This window comes from Miniopterus schreibersii (assembly GCF_964146895.1).
Source record: "Miniopterus schreibersii genome assembly, chromosome: 11".
Classification (NCBI taxonomy): domain Eukaryota; kingdom Metazoa; phylum Chordata; class Mammalia; order Chiroptera; family Miniopteridae; genus Miniopterus; species Miniopterus schreibersii.
In genome coordinates, this window is record NC_138111.1 from 15,054,316 (window position 1) to 15,074,535 (window position 20,220).

The 20,220-nt window shown below is 55.0% G+C and overlaps 1 protein-coding gene across 4 annotated transcripts; it reads right to left on the reverse strand.

The window, feature by feature from the left end:
• Positions 1–212: 212 nt before the first annotated feature.
• PHF19 (PHD finger protein 19) lies at positions 213–19,405 on the reverse strand. Of its 4 annotated transcripts, none has more exons than XM_081150761.1 (15): positions 19,282–19,405; positions 15,771–15,916; positions 15,116–15,197; positions 12,609–12,704; positions 12,013–12,113; positions 11,382–11,530; positions 9,680–9,775; positions 8,910–8,978; positions 8,613–8,733; positions 7,078–7,145; positions 5,735–5,896; positions 5,019–5,106; positions 4,176–4,261; positions 3,953–4,048; positions 213–2,764 (listed from the first exon to the last, which is right to left on the reverse strand). In XM_081150761.1, the coding sequence occupies exons 1-15, from the start codon at positions 19,331–19,333 to the stop codon at positions 2,422–2,424; spliced, it is 1,755 nt and encodes a 584-aa protein (XP_081006887.1). In that variant the 5' UTR covers positions 19,334–19,405; the 3' UTR covers positions 213–2,421. The 4 variants fall into 4 exon arrangements, with proteins under 4 accessions (XP_081006887.1, XP_081006884.1, XP_081006885.1 ...); XM_081150758.1 differs by having other exon boundaries at positions 15,716–15,916; positions 19,282–19,395; XM_081150759.1 differs by lacking the exons at positions 12,609–12,704; positions 15,116–15,197; positions 15,771–15,916; positions 19,282–19,405 and having other exon boundaries at positions 11,382–11,526.
• Between the last annotated feature and the right edge of the window lie 815 nt (positions 19,406–20,220).

A 20,220-nucleotide genomic window follows, 5' to 3' on the forward strand; every position in this document is an offset into this window, starting at 1 on the left:
TGGTAAGGGTGAGGGTACTGCTGAGAGCATTCGTAGGCAGTGGTAGGAGTGGCAGGGTGGCCAGGGAGGGGTGAGGTCCCGCCATTCCTCAGTCTCCAGGGAACCAAGGCCCGAAACCAGAGCCAGTTCCTCCTGCTACCCAACTGCTGATAGTTCACTAGGGGGAAGATAGGTAACTTTTCAAAGGGAGCTTTTAAATTGTAAGTCAGACACATTAATTAAAACTTTAATATAACATGTTATTAAAAGCAGCAATTCAAAACCATAAATCTTTTAGAAGGTGCACAAGATTATAAGGTCAGTTGGCAGTAATGCAGCTACGATCTGGTACGAATGAAAGGCTGGGGTGCGGAGTCAGGGTGACTTTGCCAGGCCTTATGCTGACTTCCCAAGTGGGCTCTTCAAGCCCAGAGTCCCTCTGGAGCCCAAGTAGAGAAGGTGCAGATGCATGTGACAGGCCTTGCTCGTCCTATGTTTTCTCAGAAACCTGGAGAGCAGGCTCAGAAGGTTGCTGTGCTCTCTGAAGCCAGGCAGGACGCCACAGATTATATCCCAGGTCCCACACCCTTGCTGGGCTGGGGGAGCTGCCTTCTCAGCTCCCCTTCCACCTGGCCCCGGTGGGGGCTTTAGTGGCAGCAGCTGTGGGGCCGAGAAGAGGGAGACGTGGGCCCATCCCTATTTCATCCCTGTGTGGTCCACGCCAAGGAAGCAAAGGGAAGTGGGAGGGCTGTGCACAGGAAATGAGGTCCCACTGGAAAGGCACTGTAGGAGTTGAGGCTTAAGGCAAGGGGCATCTGAACTATCCCAGGGACCCCCTGAAGGCTCACTGGTAGGGAGGGATCAGCCTAGAATGGAAAAAACCATCCCCTCACCATTCATCCACCTTCGCCTAGCAGCTGGCAGCCTGCAAAGCCCAGCCAAGCAGGAGGCCCCAGCAGCAATTGGCAGGGCGGGTTCCCATCTGGTACACCCCCCATCCCGAGTCAAGGCACTTTTTTCTGTTTTTCAATCAAGTGAATCAGTTTCTAGTATCTCTGGAAGCAGCAAAAATGAGGGGTCCTCTCCCATTTTTGGTTTCCCTCCAGATGGGTGCGAGTTTTAATGTTGGTTCTAAGAATTCTATTTATACTCCCACTGACAAGGGCTTCCCTTTTATAAGAACTGAATGACAGAGGCCCTATGAAACTCGCCAACCTGTCCCAAAAAGTGATTGTCAGTTCAGGGTGGGACAAGGGATAAGACCGAGGAGCCAGGGGTAAGTCCCCTGTGCTTCCCAATGGGGTCAGGGCTGGTCACGGGCTGAAAAAGGGGCAGGCGCTGGACTTTCACATTTAGTTGTAGCACATGGTCCCTGCAAGAGGACCAAGAGGAAGCCAAGGGCAGGAGCCAGGCTGTCACTGGAGGGAGTGTGACTGTGTGTGTGTGTGTGTGTGTGTGTGTGTGTGTGTACACCTCGAGGCCAGAGCCAAATGTCTGTGTCTGGAGGGTGAAAGCACGTGGATGGAAGCTTGTGTGAGTGACTATATTTGGTTGCATGTATGTGGTCTGGGGGTGGGAGGTTCAGGAAACAGCCTGAGGTTTAGCATGACATGCCTTCCTTTCCTCCCACTTCCTCTGCCTGTCCCTCAGGTTTTCAAAGCCACCTCTATTCAGCAAGGCCAGGCCTAGCTCCATAATAACCAAGAAGGGGTATGGCCAAGGGAAGGAAAGCTGGGACCTCAGAAACTAACACCCCAGCCTTCACTCTGAGCCTTGATAGGGCTGTGGTGCTGGGACCGGCTGAGGCAGAGACCCAGCCTCTTCACTCCTCAGGTCCTGAGAGTCCCGGGGTCTGTGCCACACAGGCTTTCAGAGGCCTTCTACCCTCACCAACTTTTCCAAGGCTGGGGGGTGTGGGGGCAGGAAAGTGGGAGAGAAAAACTCCCGTCGCCCACCTTTTTCAGAGGTTCCTGTTCTTATATGTGGTCCCTGTGAGGACTGGCTGCCCCATGAGTCAGGTGGGAGGGACAGCAAGTGGAGGGACAGCATGCGCATGTCAGGTGTCTAAACACACACGCCCAAAAGGGATGAGAGAGGTAAGTGACACAAAATTGGGGACAAAGACAGATTCAGCCTTCAGGAGAAAGGGTCCCAGAGCCAGGGGGACACACATTCAAAGGAACAGGTGAGCAGTTTGAAGGAGTGTGGAGTGTGTGGAGACACTGGGACCTTAGAGGCACAGGCAAGGGGGTGATGGGCCTGAGGCACAGCAGATAGGCGCAGACCTTGGCCTGGAAGGCCGGCAGAAAGGGCCCTGCGCCAGGCACTTACAGCTCTGTCTTGCTTCCCTCCCCCACCCCACCCTGAAGAGAACTGGGGAGCCTATGGCTTCTGGCGTCTCTTCTTTGCTTTCCAGGGCTCCTGGCATCCCCTGTGGGCTAGTCAATAAGGGGTGGTCCCTTCCCACTCCACCAGGTACTGAACCTTGCCCTCGGGTGTGACCCTCCGAGCCAGCACCTGGTACTTCTCCCCACAGGCCAACCGCCCAGCCGCGCCAAAGTAGTTAGTGATGGATGACTTGAGGTGGGACAGGGACGAGTCATCTTCACTGATGCTCTCAAACGTGTGGCTGTCGATGCCTTCGTCCGCCCGCTCGGGGCCCGAAGCCCCCTCGGCACTGCTGTCTGAGGGGCAGCGTCCACCCAGCTCAGCTGCGCGACGCTTTGCCCGCAGTGGTGTGTATGCTGTGGCCGCCAGCTTCCTCTTTCGGCTGCCCACTGTCCGTCTGCGTCAGGAGGGGGAGAGAAAGGGGAATGAGGGGAAAACCCTCCCGAGCCCCTCCCCCTGAGACTCTCCTGGGCACCAGGCCCTGGGCTGGGCCAGGCGTGGATCCGCCCCATGAGGAAGGAAACAGGCGCCTGGGGAGAAGCCACAGGCTGGGCAGTGACAGAGCCAGGATTCAGACCTCGGCACGTCCAGCTCTGTATTTAGGACCTCAGCCCTGCACACGGCCAGGGGCACCATCCTCTGTGCCACTTGAAGTCATGCCATGCAGAGGCCCTGCTTACACTGCCTTGTGCCTCGTCTGGGCTCGTGTGTATGTAGTCAGACGAGTCAAAGGGGGTGGGATGGCGGTTATGGATTGGAGTACCCCGTACCCCAGAGTCCGGACTGGAGAAAGACAGACATGTGCACACGTGCACACACATGTGGGCAGAAAGAGGCAGGTGTGGTAGAGAAGTGGGCCCACAAGAAGAGGTGCACATTCAGATACTTGAAACAGAAAGAGCCAAAGAGCTAGTGGAAAAGAAACAAGAAATAAATGAAAATACAGAGGCAACAGCAGAGAAAGACACCTAGTCAGAGAAAAACTCCCAAGACACATAATTCTTTTTTTTGCTGGGGCCTCCAGTACTCCAAAATAGAGCTAAAGGAGCCCAGGGCTCAGAAGCACCACCCTCCCTACGGCGCTGAGGACTGGCTATTGCCAAGCGAGCTGGCCCCTCAGCGTGGCCTCCAGGGTCGCTGTCCCTCTCCGAGACCCCACACTCTGCAGGATGCCATTCTCCTCTCCACCAGGGTTCCATGAATCCATGGCTCTTTTCCTTAGAGACCTGGGAGATAGAACTAGGGCCGGGACCCTATAGTCAGAGGGACAGACATGCAACGTCCTGGCATGCAGACGCCAGGAAGCCCAGAAAAAGAACCTCTGGTCAAATTACCCTGGGCTGGAACTGCCCAAAGAGAAATGCCACACAGTCTTCTGCAGCAAAGAGGAGCCACCTGAAAGTCCATACTGAGACCAGAGAGTCTCAGACCCAGACTCCCTGCTGCAGAAGGCCAGGTCCCTTAGCCCAAGACTCAGATGCTCAGATGCACAGAATGGGCCACGTGTCACAGAAGTGGGAGGTGGAGGGCTGGTGCAGGGGAGGGGGGATGGCAGAACATGAGTCCAGGCTGCCAGCAAGCTTACCTGGAGTCATAGGAGAGGCTGGTGGACGCGGAGCCAGAGGTGCTGGCGGCGTCTGTGGAGTCCACGTCTGAGAAGAAGGTCTGGCCTGAGCTGGCACTGAGAGGGAAGAGAGGGTGAGTGTGCCATCAGCCTATCCTCACTGCCAGGGGAGTGGAGGTGGGCTCCCCACTGGCGCCGTCCCAGTCTCCAGAGCAGACCTCGCTGCTGGGTCCCTCACTGTTACCTTTTTAAACTCTGAATTTCATCCAATGTGAAGTCAAATATGCTGGCCAGGTGGTGGTTGGTGCTCCAGGCCGAGGTAAAGTCGCTCTGTGGACACACGGGAAGGAGCAGGGGAGGGCAGGCCAGTGAGCCTCAGGTCATCTCCTGGCTGAGGCCTACAGGCTGCCTGCTGGCGCAGCGGGCTTCTGAGGGTGGGCCCCCACCCAGGGTAAGACTCCTCGCTTCCTCTTATTCCCAGCCCTGCCTGACCAGGGAGCCAGGTCACCCAGCTCTAGTCCTGGCTCTGTCTCTAGCCGATTGCACAACCTTCCCATGTCTGCGTCTCAGCTGCAAAAGTGGACAGTGACCCCTGGCGCGCTCCACTCTGAGAGGTGTCAGGAAGACAGCAGAGTAGAATGATGGTTATGAAAGTGCCTTGTAAACTGTGAAGAGCCGGGGGGGGTGGGGGTGGGAGGCACTGCTAATACTGCTGCCCAAAGGAGGGCAGGTGAAGGGGGAGGGCGAGACCTGGAGCCCCGGGGCAGGCTGGGCTCTGCCACTGCCTAAGGTGTGACCTCAGGAAAGTCATCACCCCTCTGTGGCTCTGTTTCCCCACCTGGACAGAGGGACCAAGGATATTACCTACCCTTGCCCTCCCTTCAGGTTCTGGGGAGAACTTGGGGAGATAAAGGACTGGTCTTGCAGAGCCTGGCTCTTCCTCGTTTAGCTGTGATAGGAGCTGGCTTCTCCTTTATGGGACGTGGGACAGTCCCCTGGGCCTGGGGGGCTCACTTTCTGCACAGGAACCCCTAATATGTGCTGACCCTGCATGTGAAAGTGGAGAGTAAGAAAACAAGGAACTAACACTGGGAATAGCATCTTCCAGCAAAAACTTTGATCTTTTTCTTCTATAAACTCGCCTTTTCTGCTGCTGGAATTCATGAGGCAACAAACTGCGGAGACAGAAAAGGGAGAGGGTGACCCCATCAGAGCCTGAAGGCGCAGGAGGTGGCCCAGAGGGAGGAGTGGCAGGACAGGGGCCACAGCCGTGGGGGTGGGACGGGCGCTCCTTCACAAGGAGACTTGAGGACGAAGGAGAGGCCTCTGGGGCAGCAGGTGCGGGAGGGGATGAGGGGGTATGATGGGCAGAGAAGAGAGAAGGTGCCCCTTTCAGGCACACGCATCCGGATGCTCTGCCCCCCACGCCCAGGAGGCAGGGGCTCAGCTCCACCAGGAAAACCAGGGACCCCTGACACTCTGACTTCTCTAAGCCCTCATCGGGCAAGACTGGGTCCCACGATCTGGCCTTTCCCCCAAGCGAAGCAATAATAGGCTGTGGTGGAAGGGGTTACCATGCGGGGTCAGCCCTGGCTCAGCCACTAACTGGCCTCTCAGGGGCCTCCAGTGGGACTAGCTGGGTGGAGGCCCTCCCTGCTTGCTTGGACGCTGGCATCCTCTCTGGGCCCATCACATGGCCTGGGGGCTCGGGTTGGGGGCTGGGGGCTGGGGGCTGGGGCAGGGGCTGGGAGCAGAGATCCAGAGTTCGGCTGCAGCCCTAGCCCCTGGGTCGGGGGCACTGACCCAGGCTTGCTCTTTCCTCTCTTACGCAGCTCAGAGGCGGCGCAGTTCTCGGTGGGCACAAGGCCCTTGTCCGGCAGCAGCTTCCCTGGCGGGTTGGGCGGGACTCGGATGCGCAGGCGGAAGATGCACTTCTTCTTCTTGATCTCCTTGCCACAGAGGAACCTGGGGGTGGGCAGGGAAGGAGAGAGCTCTGGAGTCTGTCGGGCCATCCTCCTGGGGAGGAGAGTCAAGCGTTAAAACTACTCTCTGCGCCTCCCTGGACCCAAAGCTAAAATTCAGAGAGGCCTGAGGAGCCGAGTCCCCAAAGCCTGTGGGGTCAGGAGTCCCAGGCGGTGGCTGAGGATGTGGCTGGTGGTTCCTCCCTGTCCTCCGCTGCATGTGCGTGGCTCTTGCTGCTGCTCTCCCTTTTCTTCTCTGCCTCAACCAGCCCCAAGGCCACCTCCCACAGGAAGGCCTCCTCCAGCTCCCAGTGGAACGCCATTCTGTTCTCTGCTCTCCCCAAGGAGCCCAAAAGCACAGCCAGGCACTGCCCTCATCCTCCCAGCACCAGCTGGGCTGCCATGAGGCTGCAGAGGGCACAGCCCTACCCTCAGGAGACTGTCCCCAGAAGGACAGGAGCCTCATGGACTCGAGAGTAGGGCTGTGTCTGGGCCCCAAACCATGAGAAGGTGGGAGAGAGTGGGTAAGTCTGCCTAGCGATGTCTGGATACGTTGCATGGAAGCGGGGACCACTGTGTCCTCCTCCTACACAGGCTGATACAGAGCAGCAGTTCCATAAATAGTTGATGGAACAAATGAATGCAAGGGAAGTGTGTGAGCAAAAGCATGAGTGGGGAAACAAATGGTTCAGAATGGCTGACTTCCAGAATAAATAAGGCAAAGGGACAGTGGCAGAAGGGTCTCATAAAGGGCCATAAATGCTGTGCTACGGAGCCTGGGCATTCCCTGTGGTGGCAGCGAGGGACGTGTCAGCTGCCTGTTCGGTGAAGAACTCAAGGAGAAGTCTGGATGGGAAGCTACGGGCCCACGTGAGAGAAGGTGAATCATTCCCTTGGTGCCTGGCCCAGATCTAGATGGCGAGGGTAAGAGGGGCCCTCTGAGGACAGGGGTGCAGCCCCCAGACAAGAATGTGTCAGGCTGCTGGACGGGTCAGGGGAAGTGTCACAAAGGAGGTTGGGTGCTCCCTGGATCTTGAAGGACAGGTAGGATTTATCCAGTCAAAGAGAAGGGGCAGGAGACCCAGGAGGGAGCACAGTTTGAGCAAAGGCTACGAGGCAGGAAGAACCTTTAGATTGAAATCCCACCTGGAGGGGGTCCCACGGCACTCCCTTCCCTGCACGCACCGGCTTTTGTAACTGTTCAGCGCGTTGAGGAGATGCGGTCCTCGGTCAGTCACGGGGGTGCTGGTGAGCTAAGGGAGAGCAGGACAGTCAGACCCTGGCATATGGCGTCTGAGGCGGCCTCCGCCCAACACCTCCCTCCCCTCAGTCTCCTGAGTCCTCCAGGGGAGAACCAGTGACCTACTGCTTGAGCTCAGACAAGTCTTTTCACCTGAGCTCAGCCCCCATCTCTAACCAGGGAGAGTAACTCCTGTTCTAAATGTGTCAAGAACTTTAAAAGATGTCCATGCCCTTGACCCAGTGATGCTGCTCCATGGAATCTAACATACGGACAGAATATGAAATACAGACAAAGCTTTATGTACAAAAGCTTTGTACAGCTTTGGTAGCACTGTTGCCAATGCTGGGCTGATGGGAAAGAAACTTTCTGTCTGATAGGAAGGAAACAAATAAACTATGGTGGAAATCACTGCAGCCTTTAAAATGTTTATGAAAACTCTTTCATGATATGAAAAAGTACTTATAATGAAACTGAAAAGGGTTATTTAAAATACTGTATAATCTAAATCACATAAAAATAAAAAATATACAGAGAAGATGGAAGAAAATGCCTTCAGAGCAGCTGTTTCTGGGTTGTGTGATGTGGGAACATGGATGGCTTTTTTAACAAGCACACTTCCTTATGCTTTCTGATACTTTAAAATTGTTCTACCAGGAACGTGTATGATATTTTTGTAAATCAGGGGGGAAAAGGTTGTTTTAAAAATATATACCAGCTCTACCTAATTTTTAGGGCTTTATAATACATATGTCTTTATAAATTATCAAACCCTGTAAATGAAAATGTTATATGTAAAACTTTTGCAAAGCATAAGGGTTACTTTTTTTTTTAATCCCAGTCTCATCAAAGGATTTGGGGCAGTCAGGAGAGAAGACGCTTCACTGCATGTGGGAGAGGATTCTAAGGGTGTCAAGGGGAAAAGGGGACATGGTTTCAACTGAGGAAGTGGCTGGGGAGGCCCCTGCTCCAGTTTTGGCTCAGCTCCAAACGCCCTGAGCAAGTCACTCTCCACCTCTGACATCCAGAAGATCCGGTTTGTTACTTCACTCCATGGATCCCAGGCTCCCAGGCCCCTGGTGCTCACTTCTGCTACTCAAAGTGTGACCAGCAGGGGGCAGGCCCACTTCACTTCCCATCCTAGCCAGGCAATCTGGAGTGGGTCAAACATGTCTAAAGCTCTGCTCCAGCCAGACTTGATCCCTTGCTCCCTGCAGCTAAGTCTGTGAGGTCCTAACCTGCCCTCTGTCAAAATCTAGGTCAGGAAGCCCCATGCAAGGCATAGGCTCAGAAGTGTGGACTCAGGGATACAGCAGCTCAAAGGTTCTGGGTCTTTATCTCAGCCAGAAGCTTAAGAGTGAGTGCTCAGAAAACTGGAACCTAGCCCACCCTGTGTGACCCTGGGAAAACCTCTCTGGACCGTGGTAACCCCACTGTGGTATGGGCTGCTGCCATTCTGCCGTCCCATGGCCCTGCATACCTTGCCAAGCTGCAGGAGCTCCCAGTGGTGGTTGACAAAGGCGAGAATCTCCTCAAAGTCAAAGTACTTCTTCTTACTCTGCACCCCCAGGTTGTAGAGGGCCAGGTGAACCACATCCACCCTGGGCAAGGGGGCAAGGAGGTGGGGGTGGGGTGAGGCAGCAGCCAGGGTCAGGGCTGAAGGGCAGGGGCAAGGCTGGGACCTGGTGGTTGGAAATGGAATTGTTCCTGGAGGAAGCGGGGAGGGGAGGAGCTGGGAGGGGGCAGGGGGTGCCGGGGCCAAGCCCCATCCTCTCACCATCGAAGGGGTAGCCTCTCAATGTATTCTGGGCCCTGGTTACACACAGAGCAGAAGAATAGGTAGAACCTGTGGGTGGGTGGAGAGGGGGCTTGTGGTGGGTGGGGCTAATCCAAACCCTAATCTACCCCTCACCCCTCACCTCCCACCTGCCTTCCCATAATCAGCTTGTTCTCATTCCCACGGCTGGGGGCATGGGGGCCAGGATAAGGACAGGGCAGGACAGGACAGAGACCAAGAAATACTCCCCTGCCCCTTCTAACCCCTACCTCAACCCCTTTTCCCAGTGTCATTGCCCTGGGGTGTGACTGAGTTCAGAGAGAGTGGGTTGAGCTAGGCTGGGCTGCAGTGGTCAAGCTCTTCCCCCCCACACACACGCGCACGCACACACACACACACTCACCACGGCACACATCTGGTTTGACGCACATAAGCCTCCCATTAGCTTAGCCCCATTGGTTAGAAGCTGGCTCAAGTCATGCAGTTACCCAGTGGCTCCTACAACAATCCTGGGCAGGGATGGGGCAGGGCCTGTGTCACTCCCCCTTCCCAAGACACTTAAAGAGACTGGGGCTCATGGAAGGTAGGGCTTTGCCTAAAATCCCCCACAAGTCAATGGCAACTGGGGATGTGGTCCAGAATGTTCCTCTACTTCCCCCATAGACCCCCACTTCATTAGAGTCTGGCAGGCAGTCTGAAGGAGTTGCTACTGCTCTGCCCTGTCCCCCCACCTCACACCCAAGGCTGAGCCAGACCAGATTAGCACCTACCGGTCTCCAAACATCATGGGCTCATTGAGGCACTGGGTGCAGGCCTCATGGAACCACTGCCTGCACTGGTAACATTGCAGCATCCTCAGGTACCATCTGGAGAGAAAGGGGAGCCAGTGTCACCTGCGTTCACCCTCCCAGCCAGACATGAGCCTCAGTAACCTTTCCCAACATAAACTTGCGTTCCACTGGGGTAAGGGAAGAGAACGGAGTTACTGAGCACTTAGGCTGTGACAGGGGAGGTCCTGTACACAGGGCATATGCCGTCTCATTTGTTCTCGGGATGGACCACTATCCCCATTTTACAGATGAGTCAGAGGTTAAATGGCTTGCTCAAGGTCACTCAGGAAGCAAGAGGGGGATGGTGACACAAATCCTGGCCTCCCTGACTTCAAAGCACTCTTCCACATGCCACACTGGAGTCCTTGTTGTGGACAGCGCCCCACACACTTCTTCCCAAACACCAGCAACAGGAAAAGTTTGCCCAGGAGAATAATGGCTCCTGTAACCAACGGTTTTTCTCGCCTGGTACTGTATCTACCCTATCATGGCCACTCAGCAACTACTCGCTGAATATAGACTAACAGCAAAAAGGTAGTTCCTTAGTAATAGTCAATGCTTTGTTCACAGCTCCTCAGGTGTGGTCCGTGGACCACTGGCATCAGAATCACCTGGGGTCTAGGTTAAACTGCAGATTGCTTAGTTGACTCCAGACCTACTCAACCTTTGGGGGAGCCCCAGGGAGACGCATTTTTAACAATCACCCTGGGAAACTCTGCTCAGTAAGCATTGAAAACCACCACCTTAATGCTGTAAAGGTCTCTATAAGAAGAGCATTTCTCTATATGTTATCCCATAGGCCTCCCAACACCCGGGGAAGTCAATGGGGCCAAGGTTATTAATCCCACTTGAGAGACCAGGCTTTTTAAAAGCTCAGCCTCCAGACCCCTAGTTCATGTCAACAGAGCTTGGGGCTAAGATAACGACTTCAAGGCGTCCTGGAGGCTGAATTTCCTGAGGGCAGAGATCCCATCTCTTACTTGGTGGGCTGGCGCAGTCGCCATGGCTACATGGAGGCCCGCCCGCAAGAAAGAGTCAGGAAGGACCCTTGCCCTATAGCCAGGGCAAGAAGCCCCTCCACAGCATCCCCAGCTTAGGACCCGGCACCCTCCCTGCGCACCTTCAAGGAAATGGATCCTAATATCTCCCCAGCAGCCTGTTTCATGGGCTCTGGCAACGGAAAGGTCTTAAGTTCTTTGTGTTCAGCCCCAGTAACAGCTCACGTTTAGGTGCTTAACAAGTGCCAGGCCCTGGGAAAGCCTCCAGGTGAATTATCTAACTCAGGCTCTGCTCACACCACCGAGTAACGGGAAACTCTTGAGAGAACTGAGGCGAGGGGTCTGCACAGCTGGAAGGGGCTGCGACGATCTGGACGCTGGTGTCCAGGCCCTTAACCAGTGCTTAACACTCTCCCACGGCGCCCGAGCGCAGCCCCTCCACCCTCGGCGCCCCGCGGCCCGAGAGCCCGCGCCGCCACGTGGAGCCCGCGCTCCGGCCGCATCCTTCAAATTAGGGCTCTTCCCTGGGCGCCCCGCCCCCGCCCCGGCCGCCTGACGCCCCAGGTTCGCCCAGGTCCGGCCCGGCCCGGCCCGCCCCGCCGCCCGAGGGGCCCCGCCCCGCCCCGCCCCGCCCCGCGGCTCACTCTCCGGGCCCGCCGCAGTAGCAGTAGCACTGCTGCTGGTTGGTGCGGTGGGGAGAGTCCCACTCCAGCTCCTCGGGCTGGTAGGACAGCACCATCTTCACCGCCTGCAGCGTCCTGGCGATGGCGCCCTTCTTCACCGCGCCGCCTTTCTGCGGGAGATGAGGGGTCCGGGTTGGGCCACACGGGAAATGCCCACTAGGGGGACCCGCAGAGATTCCAATACAGCCACACAGAAGGAGCTTGTTCTCAGCAATCCCAAATCCATCCTCTCTCTTTCCCAGAGGATCTCCATTAACAGTAATAAGCACAATAAAGGTAACAATAACTAGTCAGTGTGGGCACATACATGGTTTTCTCTTTTAATAGTAAGGCTCCATTTATTAGGGGCCTCCTACTGACACCAAACCCATACCCATTTTACAGGTGAGGAAACCGAGGCTCAGAAAGGGTAAAGAACCTGGCCAAGGACATATGGCTGGTAAGTGGCAGGAGGCGCGGTCTGCCTCCAAAGCCTTGGCTCTGTGACCCCGAGTCAGGCCTGAGCCCAGAGAGTCGCTGGGCTTTGCGACTGGAGAAGGGAGAGACAGGGGCTTGAAGGATGGGAGGATGGGGGAGTGGGGGGGAGGCTCACCCGCACAGCCAGCGCGAAGATGCAGCGTCGGCAGAACCAAGGTGTGAGCAGGGGCCGGTCGGCACTGCCTGCTATGGGAATGTGGCACTGCTGGTGGTAACCTAGGCAGAGGAGGGTGGTGGGTGCCCATAGGGTAACAGCCATGGCCCAAGGCCAGTCAGCCCAAAGGCAGCTGGGCTGGAGAGGGCTACAGCAAGGCCTAGGAGCTGTGTGCCTGCCAGCTGCCAGAGGACTGGCTGGCCATGCTCTCACCAAGGCAAGCCAAGTGGGTGTCCAAGCAGGCAACCAAAAGACAGCCTGGGCCACAGTGCTGGGCAGCACCAAGGTCTGACTTCAGCCTCTGTCCCAGCTCTCCCACCTATCCTCTCCAACCAGGGGGGCTCCAAATTTCATAACTGTCTCACCTTCCAGAAGCCCCAGCTCTCCCCAAGGGTCACCTCCCTGGGACCTCTCTCCCAAGAGACTGGCCCCTGTCACTCTGGAGCTCCAAGAGAAACAGGAAGCCAGCTGAGGCCCTGCCTGTCAGGGGCCAGTGTGTGCGCGGAGGAGTAGGACCACAGGTCAGGGCCTTCACGGTGCCTGCCCATCACACTCACCCAGGCCACACTTGCCACAGATGAGGATCTCATTCAGTGGCCCTGATGTCTTCCCCAGGCAGATGTTACACTTGGGCTCCTCCCCTGGAACACCAGCTGAAAGAAAGAGAGGCCCACTGGGGTCTGGCTGGCCTGAATTAGAAGTTTTAAAATCATAATCCAGGTGCTGAGCCTCTGTGTGCTGGGCCTTGCACTGGGCCCCAGATGCTAACTCACTGACTCTCCCCAACGACTCTGAGGTGCCTTCTGTCATTACCTAATTCTAAAGATGGGGAAATTGAGGCTCAGAGACGTTAAGTCCTTTGCTCTGCTAGTAAGCAATAGAGATAGGATTGAAACCAGCTGTTTGACATCGAATCCTTTGTTCTTTTGACCATAGCATGCTGCCTCCTCCTGCCTGATTTCACTTGATTTAGTAAGCAGTTTTTTATGTTAAGTAATTTTTTAAATTTCTATTATGGGATAACAATAGAATGCTATAATTTAACTGTGTTCTCATTAACAATTATGAACTCGTGGCCAATCTTGTTTTGACAATATTCCCACCCACTTCCCGCTATTTTCTTGCATCAAGTCCCAGATACCCAATCATTTCCATAAAGTCCAGTATGTATCTCTGAAAGATTAAAATGCTCTTTTAAAAAAATTGAGAACTTCAGCATCTTTATTGCACCTAAAAATTGAAAATAATTCCTTTATATCAACAACTTCCGATAGTATTCGCATGTCCAATCATCTCAAATAAGTGTCATAACAATTTTAAGTTTGTTTAGTTGCTTTTAAACTATTGGTTCCCTCTCCATCTCCACCCCCCCTTTTTTTGTTTCTTTTGAAGGAGAAACGTGTTTATGTGTGAAAGGTCTGAGTGAATACATTAAATACATGTCGACGTATGTTTCTGTCTTATTGCCTCCAGCAGGCTGAAAGTTTTATAAGAGCAGAAATGGTACCTGTTCATCAAGGTGTCCCCTCGAGCTCATACAGTGTGTGGCACATAACACGTGTTCAAGACATGGCTGTTGAGTAAATGCTCTCTTGCCTCTCATTCCTGGATGTACCCCAAGGAAGGTGGTGCCCACTGTGGGTCTCCTTAGGTCCTCACTGACTTAATCAGGTGATGGGTCAATAACTATGATGTGTTCAGCCTTGTGCTCTCACCTTGGGAGAAGCCAGAGGGGCTGCCATCCTGCTGGTGAGGGGCAGGTATCTGGCTGGGAGCCAAGTGACTGCCCAGCTGAGTGGGGCGGGACCGCCACGGTGCCTGGCACACAGTGGGCCTCCTACTCAAGGTCTGCTGAAGTGAACTGTCTTTCCTCACCAGCTGGCTCCCTGTGTTTTCAGTAAGAGAGTAACCCAGCAGAGGAGGTCCTTATTGCTTTGGATCTTTATATAATAAAATGAGGTGAGAGGGGCTTGGAGAAGAATCAGTCTGCATGAGCCATAACATTTTGGAGAAAAAGGCAAGTTAGAAGCTCTACTAATTGGCTGGGTTCTGTGGCCCCTACTTGGCAGGCTCCTTGAAATTCTCTCTTATGGTAACAAGGTCTTTAGAAACTGCCCACCCCCATAATTCTGGGCTAAGCATTTTATGTGGATTATCTCATTTAACCACTCTGTGAGGCCAGTACTTTTACCATCCCCTTTTTTCAGATGAAGAGACTGAGGATCAGAGAGGTTATGTCCCTTGCCCAAGGATATGCAGCTAGTAAGTGGCAGAGCTAGACCTCTGTCAAGGAATATCTGACCCTAAAACCTACCCCCTCCCATCTATTCTCCTGTTAGAGCATAAATGGCAAAAAGCCTGTTGGGAGCTCCATATTGAAAGTATACAAGTGTTGTGACTGATTAATGATGTCTGTCATGTACATGGGAAGGGAGAATGGTGGCAAGAATGCCACTGATTTGCCATCCATCTCTGTAAGACTGTCAACTCTCCGAGGGCAGGGATGGTACCCAACCCAACTCCCTTTCAACCATGAAAGCTGGTCCAGCTCCACTGCGCATGTCTATCTTCACCCTGCCTGGCCCATCTGCTTTCTTGGTCTTTCCCCCATGGTTAGAGCTACCTCCACTAGTTTTCTTCACATGTTGATAGGGGACACTGATCATCTAGAGGTGGCAATTCTGATTGCCTGGGCCCCTCCCTGTTCCAAATCCAGAGAGACTCAGAGCTTTGTGCAGCAGGAGACGAAGTGCAGCAAGGAGGCAGACACAGGTCTGGGACCCACCTTCTCCCAGCACCTCCCGAGCCACTTTCTCCATCTGCTGGCCTCCCACATGAGGAATGGCTGGCTACTCAAGGGGATGACAAATGTCATAAGGGCCTTTCCATGTAAACACACAACTGGTAATCTGATCAGCATCTCAGGTGGGGCTCAGGGGCTCATGGACAAGGTCAGATGCCAGGAGTAAGAGACAGGAGAGAAGGAAAATAAATAAAGGTGGAGGAAGAGAGAGGATGGGGGGTGGGGTGGTGCAGGGGTACCTGAAACCTTAGGAATACTCACCATGCTGTATGTCCTTCCACAGAACCCAGTATTTGGAATTATCTTCAAAAGTCACAAGGCAGCTCTGCTTTGAAATGCTGACCTGGGGCACAGAGAGGGAGGGGAAATGTGAGAAAGTAGCTGAGGAGAAGCCTCGGAACATGGTCATCCTCTCCCATTTGTGTCCCCGCAGGGCACAGGGATGATGTGACCCCCTCCTTGTGCTCCAGAAAGTAGAGGTGGGCCAGAGGGGAAGGTGGATGGCAGCTCCTGGAGGCAGTGCACACCCAGCCACTGGAGTTGTACAGTCAGGGACCGAGGGACAACTGGTGGGAATGCTGAGGACAGAACAAGCCAGATGGTCGTCTGTGATCCTCTCCAACCCGATTCCATTTTGTTTCGTAGGCTCACAGAGCACTTCTCTAAAGAACTGGTTGGGTGATGTTAGCTCTAAGGATGGCACCTGAAAAAACTCCGTCCATGTTCAGCTTTTGAGCATGAGGGACAAGATGGGAATTTCCCAGTAACCCCCCGTCCTCCATCACCACTCTGAGGCCTAGGCCATAGGAAGAGCAGAGGGATGCTGGGCCTGGGAACAGGGGCCAGGGAGAAAAGGGTTACCCTCTTGATCTTCCCAAGGTAATACAGTCCATCTGTCCACCGGCAGAGCACATACTGGCCCTCCGTCAGCTTGGACATCAGGTCTTTGAAGTTGTTCTTGGCTTTTGCCAGGGTCCCCTTGTTGGGGAGGTGGTTGGTGGCACCATAGGAGTCCCGAGTCCCTGGGTTCAGAGCTCGATTCTCCATCCGTTTCCACTCTTACTGGAAGAGAAAGAGAACAGGCTTTTTACTCCCTGCTTCAGCAACAGATGAAGGAAGGGGATCACCATTTATGTAATCTGTGGTATGTGCCAGACACTTTCATTATCTCACTGGATCTTCATGACAACCCTGCAAGGGGGACATTATTCTTTCCATTTTACAGGTAGGAAAACTGAGGTATGACAAGGGGAAGTGGCTAGGGGGTTGAAGACAGAGCCATGGCTCACAATCAGGTGAGCTAAACCTAAGTCCTGCTCTTTCCCACCGAGAACACACTGCCTTCTGCAGAGAAGAAGCTCTCAGCCAACCACAGAGCAAAGTCTTCCAGGCCAGGGGCCTGAACCACAGTCACTGGCTTAGGAATCTGAGACTTTATTTCTTAAGCCAGATTTTCAGCCTTTTTCATCTCATGGCACTAATTACTAACATTCTGTGGCATACCAAAAATATATTTTTTGCTGATCTGACAAAAAATTAGGTATAATTTTGATTGGTTTACAAATAATAATAATAATAGTAATTACCTCCCTTTTTGTTCCAAAGTTAATTTTTAAAAAATCAGGTGCCTAGCCCTGGCCAGTGTGGCTCAGTTGGTTGGAGCATTGTCCCCTACACCAAAAGGTCTGGGTTCGATTTCTGGTCAGGGCACATACCCGGCTGTGCGTTTGACTCCTGATCGGGGTGCTTAAGGGAGGCAACCAATGGGATGTTCCTTTCTCACATCAATGTTTCTCCCTCTCTCTCTCCCTTCCTCTCTCTCGAAAATCAACAGAAACATATCCTCGGATGAGAATTAAAAAAAAAAAATCAGGTGCCTATATTTATATACTGTATAAGGATTTCTGGTACCAAGAACTAACCAATCAGACGCAACCTTATTATGCGTCGTGATCAATAAGATGTAACTCTATTATATGATATAAAATATGGTTCAAGACAGGGCATTCACACCAGAAGGCTATTGTTGCGTTGGTTGTTGTCATCGTTTTTTCTCTTTTATTAAATTTATTGGGGTGACACTGGTTAACAAAATTATACAGGCTTCAGGTGCACAATTCCACAACACAACATCTGTACACTGTATAGTGTGTTCACCACCCCAAGTTAAGCCTCCTTCCATCACCATTCATCCCCCCATACCCTCCTCCCCCTCCCCCTTCCCCTGTTGTCATTTTTTTATTTGACAATCTAAGGGAAAAGAGGTCAGTGCTCTTGACTAAATAGTCAAGTATTGCATGTTTTAAAAGTTCTTGCAGCACACGGGTTGAAAATTGCTGCCTTAAGGAAACATACTGCATGCTCTCTGAGTGGACGGCCTTCTCCAGGGCAGCTGCGGGAAGTCTTACACTCTCCACTCCTACCCTGAGAGCTGGCAGAGAAAACTTACCAGAAAGGAAAATGCCTGGGTGGCTTGTGAACTGGTACAGATTTGGCCATCTGTTGTGTCTTCTGTAACCTCCCTTTCTGTTCTCAATTATGGGATGATTTAATAGAAACCAATGCTGGGACATTTAAACTTACTTATGCTTTTACTCAGATGCAAATTTGCTCTGAGTAGTTGTCACCCCATGCCACCCTCTCCTTGACTGTCTCTCACCAGCCTATACAATGCTTTTTTCTTTTTTTCTTTATGAAACAGTCTTTATTTAAAGGCAAAACAGTAATGCCCACAAGAAATTGTTAACAGAATGCGTTTATGCTTTATCCTGAACCAGACGCATTAAAATGTTTTCTCTCTTTCGGTCAATGGTACTACTGAGGTCCCCAGCACCCCCAAGCATCTTAGACCTCTCCAGCCAATGAGTTGCCACAGCCACCAACTTTACACACAGTGACTTCTGACATCCCGCTGTCCTGGTGTGAGTTAGGACCTCACCTACCTGGGCCATTGAGTCACTCAGTAACAGTTTCCTGAGCCTTGTGCTGACCTACACTGGGCACCTGGGGTGGGGAACATACCGCCAACGCCCAGGGCTAGATAGGCCACTCCCTGCTTTCCTGCCTCCCCACTAGACTCTTCCACAGGGTCAATGCCCATCTTATTCTCTTCCGGAACCTTCTGCGGCTCCCAAAGCCTACAAGGGCATTCAAAGCCCTCCCCAAGGTTCTGTCTTCCCCTTTCTGGGCTCACCTGGCTCCACGCCCCTCCACACACTCTCCACTAAGCCAAACACTGCCTCCCTCTGTTCCCTGCACCCGCTCCTCTGGTGCCCTCCCTCTCTGCCATGGGGCTGGGCACCTGGTGTTATGATTATCCGTAGACAGGGAGAGTCCCGTGTGTTTTCCGTTTGAATGAGCGTGTGTGTACTCCTGCGAGAATGCTGGCTGTCTACAGCAGTATGCCAGCGAGCACAGGGCGCTAACGGCGTGTGTGTGCATGTCAGGGCCCCAGGCAGGCAGGGCACCGCTGGGGTCGGCTCTCCAGACCGGGGCGAGGCCACCCGGTCTGCGCCCCATGTCCCCACCCCTCTCTTTTCTCCAGGGCAGAGCGTGCAGGCACCGAGCAAGGTTTGTGGTCCGAATCCCTGCCTTCTCCGCCACCTGACTCCCCAACTCCGCGAGCCCCCCCCCCCCCCCCCCGCCGGGCTCCCGGCCCGGGCCGCGCAGGTTCACAAACTGACACTTCCTCCCCGCCGCGCCGCTGGGAGCCGCCCGGCCGCCGCGCCCCCCAGGCTGGGCGCGGGGGAGGGGGTCGGGGGCGGCCCCCCCACCCGCGTCTCCATCCCCCCGGAGCGGGCCCCCGTGGGCTGTGATTGGCCAATTCAAACCCATCGGCAAAGAAATGCCTCTTTGCGGGTTCCCATCGGCGTCCAGTTCAAATCCGCGGCACCCGGAGCGCGGGGCCAGGCGGGGGCAGGAAGCGACGATGATTCATGCGCCGGGGCCTCTCCCAGGGCGGCCGTTGACTTTTAAAAAGGGTGTTGAGGAGAGGAAAAAAGGCCTGCAGGGGTGCCCCCTTCGGGTCAGCGACCCTCTCTTCAGTCGCTCCGACGCCAAGCTTCCCCTTCCCCATTTTGCCGCAGCCTGACTTCGGACGTGAGCAAAATCCCAAACGCCCCCGCCGGTCTCCACCACACCCACTCCTCCCCCGAGCAGGAAAAGTACAGACTTGGGGCAAGGGCATGGGGACCTGTCACCCACTCCCCGCAAAGGCTCGGGTACCCGCGCAGGGGTCCCGCTGCAGACGCCGGTCAGCCCCTCCGGCCCCAGGCGCCCGGCTTCCCCAGGACGCCCAGCCGCCCCGCCCCCGCCCCGAGGCGTCCGCGCAGCCGAAGTTCTGGGAAGCGGCGGAGAGATGTGTGCAGGAGTGGGGAGTGCGGCTGGGAGTCCCCGGCCCGGCAGGCAGCCTGCGGCGCTCGACTTACCGCGAGCCTGCGTGTCCGCCGGTCCCACTTGGAGTCTGGCCACTAGGTGCATCGGCGGCGGAGACGGCTGCGCGCGGGCCGCGGCTGCCCGGCTGAGTGTCCGCTCGTGGGGCCAGGGTCGGGGTCTCGGCGGGGGCGGGGCGGGGCGGGGGCGCCGCGGGGAGGAGGGGGGAGGAGGAGGAGGAGGAGGGGCCGGGGCGCTCAGGAAGGGGCCCCCCGGGCGCGGGGCGCCATCTTTTTCGCGTTTTCCCGCGAATTATTGACGTCCCGCTTATGTAATTAGCAGGGGCCGCGCCGGCCTCGCCATTGGAGCCCCGGGCCGCGGGGCCCCGCAGCGCCCCCGCCCGCGCGCCCGCGCGCCCGCCCCCGGGCCGCTCCCGCCCGCCGCGGGCGCGCATCCTCCGCCGCCACCGCGCGCCGGGCGCAGACACGCGGCGCGAGTGCACGGACGCAGAGGGGGCGCCGCGACACGGCCGCAGCGCGGGGCGCGGGCACGGCGCGGGCACGGCGCGGGCACGCACAGCAGCGGCGCGGAGCAGGCACACACTTGTCCAGGAAAGCGCCCTGCGCGCTGCGCGCGGGCTGCAGCTGCACCGACGCCGCGGGGAGGTGCAGCCTCGCGGGGCAGGCGGGACTCGGAGTCACCCCAGGGATTCACACAACAAACTCAGCGCCCTGCGCTGGCAGCGCGGTCAGCACAGCGACACACAGAGCTTAACACAGAAACGTACTCAGCGCGCACTGCACCCACACAAGGTCACACCACACAACAGACCACTACAGAATGGAGACATACAAACAAGGAGAGACGCACAGTGCACACAGCATAGACACGCAACAGAATTTACATGTAAGACAGACAAACAGGCACAGTAACAAAGTACACCAACAACACATTGCACACGGTGCACGGAAACACAGCACAAAGACATAGCTGCA